This window comes from Triticum aestivum, chromosome 7B (assembly GCF_018294505.1).
Source record: "Triticum aestivum cultivar Chinese Spring chromosome 7B, IWGSC CS RefSeq v2.1, whole genome shotgun sequence".
Lineage (NCBI taxonomy): Eukaryota > Viridiplantae > Streptophyta > Magnoliopsida > Poales > Poaceae > Triticum > Triticum aestivum.
Window position 1 is genome coordinate 109615215 of NC_057813.1, and position 3722 is coordinate 109618936.

General features: G+C 51.0%; 1 protein-coding gene across 1 annotated transcript; it reads right to left on the reverse strand.

Moving 5' to 3' along the window:
* Nucleotides 1-920: 920 nt before the first annotated feature.
* On the reverse strand, nucleotides 921-3339 carry LOC123157388 (amino acid permease 8). The gene is made up of 6 exons (XM_044575665.1): nucleotides 2993-3339; nucleotides 2618-2851; nucleotides 2402-2495; nucleotides 2066-2283; nucleotides 1818-1957; nucleotides 921-1724 (listed from the first exon to the last, which is right to left on the reverse strand). Exons 1-6 carry the CDS (start codon nucleotides 3114-3116, stop codon nucleotides 1080-1082), a joined length of 1455 nt encoding a protein of 484 aa, XP_044431600.1. The 5' UTR covers nucleotides 3117-3339; the 3' UTR covers nucleotides 921-1079.
* Between the last annotated feature and the right edge of the window lie 383 nt (nucleotides 3340-3722).

Below are 3722 nucleotides of genomic sequence, written 5' to 3' on the forward strand. Positions count from 1 at the left end.
CATAGATCACAACCCAGTAACTTGCAACTTGTGCACGACAATGACAAAAAAATTACAGTACATGAGAACAACTATTTTAAATTTTCGATTTTTGTAATGAAGGAGCATTAGCTGGAATATTCTACTTATCTTTCTGTTGCTACTCGAGCCAGAAGAGACTCTCCGCATGCAATGCACCTGCGTGACTCTGTCCATTTAGATGAGAGCCGCTTGCTCCAGCTGTGAATTTCTATTCTGTAATAACATCGACTATTTCAATCTTGTGCTGAACAGTGCCGCGTCAGAACAGCTAAACAAGTATTTTCGCCGTGTTGTCCGTTGTGCATGTGAACGCCAATTGGACAAACAAAGAATGCGTGAGCAAGCAGAGAGCAGAGAGGAGTTAATTAAGGTGCATGCACGCTGCGAAAAACTACGTATTCTAGACTGTCACTGTCGTTTCCTGCGAAATGCATAATATATTAATCTTCATTTGTTAATTTCAAGTGGTCACCGTTGACCACTGTAGCTTGACGCATGCAGCATCCATGTCAGCAAGGTCTCCTATGGGTGAGTAGGAATATTCTTGCACCCGATTAAAAGTAGCACCCGCCACAGGTGACAACCAGGGACGTTTTTTATGACAAGTTTACTTGTGTAAGGACCATAACTTTAGTTTCAAGCATGACAACTTTGTTTTCAGATGGCAAATTTTAGTTTTTTTAATTTGTTTTTTCTTTTTAAATGACAATTTTAGTTGTAATGAATGTTAGGGCTGGATTGCTTTGTGCGACACGTGTGATATTTATCACTTGGATAAAAGTAATGGGTTGTGAAGTTTAGATGTGACATTCTTAAAAAATATTTAAATGTGAATTAGACAAACTGAAAAGTAATCTCTCACGTGATCATGCATGGAACGGAGACTCAACGGCATCAAGAGCTGGATAACCCATATAGTCCTACCATCCATTGGATTTCCCATTCATCTAAAAACATCAAGCACACAGATACAGTCTACAGATGACACCTTTTTCTCGAGAAAAAACTTAAACAAACACAAGTCAAAGAATTTCTACTCACAGCTAAGCTAATCCATTTCACAACTTGGTCTTGAACGGCACATAGTTCTTGAGCGACTGGGTGATCCCCTGGATGGAGGCGACGGTGACGGCGACGGTGACCACGAAGCACGCGAAGCTCAGGGTCTGCAGCGCCACCCACTTCCTGGAGTACTTCTTCATCTTGCTCTGCGAGATGTACATCTCCACGGGGAAGTAGACGGTGAGCGGCCAGAAGCCGAGCGCGCCGAGCAGGCCGAGGATGTCGTTGAAGAATGGCAGCGAGATGGCCAGCACCGTGCTCACGATCACGAACGCCGTCCTCCACACTAGCCTGAACATGTTGAGGCTGAACTTGCCCGAGAAGGGGTAGTACTGCCGGACGACGAACTCCGAGTTGGGCCACCGCCCCGCCGCCCAGCTCTCCACGGCGGCGTAGATGGGCTGGCAGTACACCTGGTAGGCGCCGACGAGGTGCACCACGATGCACACGTTGGCGAAGTCGATGAGCCAGTAGGGCTCGTAGAAGCCGAAGCCGGTGAGCATGTTCCCCGGCGCGTCGTTGCCGAAGGCCGAGTAGCCGAGGCACCCGCAGAGCATGTAGAAGGCCGTGGTGGTGGAGACCCCCATCAGGTTCGCCTTCCTCATCGTCTTGTTTTCGGCCGGCGGCGCCTTCACCGTGTCCTGCAGCATCAATTCCCACATATATAGACGCTATTAGTGACCGTGACTTATGGGTGCCAACGTGTGTGCACTGAATCTTTGTGACATTCGTACCTGAATTTCTATAAGAACCATGGAGTATGAGTAGGCGAAGGCGATGTTGCCGAGCGCTTGCAATGTCAGCCATATCTTCTGGGCCGAAGTGACGTCCACCCCAATTTGAGTGCCGCCAATGGTTGTCTTGCCCGTAGGACCTGCCAATTGCCAATTAGATCGAACACATGCAGACACAAAGTTACACCGGGCAAGAGAGAATGGGGTAATGCATTGATCTCTTGGTGGGAATGTTCTTGATCCTCTACCTGTTATGGTCTGTGCCAAGGAGAGGCCCACGCCGATGGTGGCGTAGGAGAAGGACATGACGGCGGCGAGGATCGACAGCCAGGCCATCTCGTGGAGATTGGGGAGCTGGGAGAAGACGATCTGGGAGATCCCAAACACGACCATGTACATGGTGGTGTACACGCCGCAGTCGGCCGAGTGGCCTTTGCTGTGGAAGCAGTTGGCCTTGTACAGAGCCCTGTATGAACATCCCCCCAAAACCACAAAACAGTGAGATCAACCGATTATCATAAACGGCATGCCATGAATTAACTTAACTGAAAATTACTGCATCAGAGCAAGGTCAGCTGACTTACGCTGCACTGATGGATGCTGTAATGGTGTACCCGATTGCAGTCCCAACGAGATTAACGTACTGACAGAGGCCGCAAAACCACACCTGCCCTTTACCTACACACATGATCGAGCAGGTAAATAAACAAGATGATGTAAACATTGCCTGAACTCGCAGAGAATTTAATGGCGTGCTCACGCGAGAGGCATGGGGTGGAGGGGGAGGTCCGCGTGCGTACCTAGGAGGGACCCGACGGCCTCCATGTAGGTGTAGTTCCTCTTGCCGGTGACGGCGTCTTCGCTGCGGTAGCAGTCGCCGAGGAGCACGGAGGTGTAGTAGGTGATGAGGGCGAAGAGCAGGAGCGTGACCGGGCCGGCGACCCAGCCCAGCTGCGCCACGGACCAGGGCAGCGACAGCACGCCGGAGCCGATCACCGCCGTGATCACGTGCGCGCTCGCCGTCCACACCGTCCCTGCTCAACCAACCCGCGGCCGATTCAGTCAAGAAACCCGAGATTGGTCTGCACAACGCTCGCGACGCATGCGCGCATGCCAGCGGCGCGATTTGTCGCGAGAGGGAGCGAGAGAGAGAGGGAGGGGTCGGTTTGGCTTGCCTGTCCGCCTGGGCTTGCCGTCGTCGTCGAGGGAGTCGTCGGCGGCGATGACCCGCTGCCGAGGGTCCCCCGCCGGCGCCGGAAGCCCCCCGATCTCGACATCGCCGCCGCCTACCCGGGCCATCGTCTGCGCTGGACTGGTGCTGCGTGTGAACAGCTAGCGATCGATGCGCCAGGCGGTCTTATAACGCAGCGACCGATTTACTCCTTTATTACTTCCTGGATGGAATCGATCGGCCCAGTTGCCCAAACCGGCTGGCATATGGTTTGCGCCGAATCCAGACAGATTCACAGGAGCCGTGTCCAACTTGGTTATTTGTAGGTTTGGAACCTAGTCGTGATCAACGTTGGTTACACGAATTCGTTTTTTAAAATTTGATTGATGATTGATTGGTTAATCCCGGATTCCGTTGTTATTTATAGTTGTTAGTTAGTTAGGGCCACGCGGCCCACGCCTTCGGGTCTCTGAGCCGTGTAGGGAACTCGATCAAAAAGATTGATACAGTTTTTGCCAGTTTCGGATTTAAAAGATCAGAACGATCAGATTACTTGATTATATCTATAAAGAGTCAAAAAAGAGAAAAAAGAGAAAAAAGAGAAAAAGAGAATGACTACATCTGACTGTTCTGATGCGTTGACAAAAATGCTGGATCAACGGAGAAGATGCGGCCCACCGTATAGTGACATGCATGCCATGTCTCCGTCACAGAGTCCGCGGGCTACATCAGCT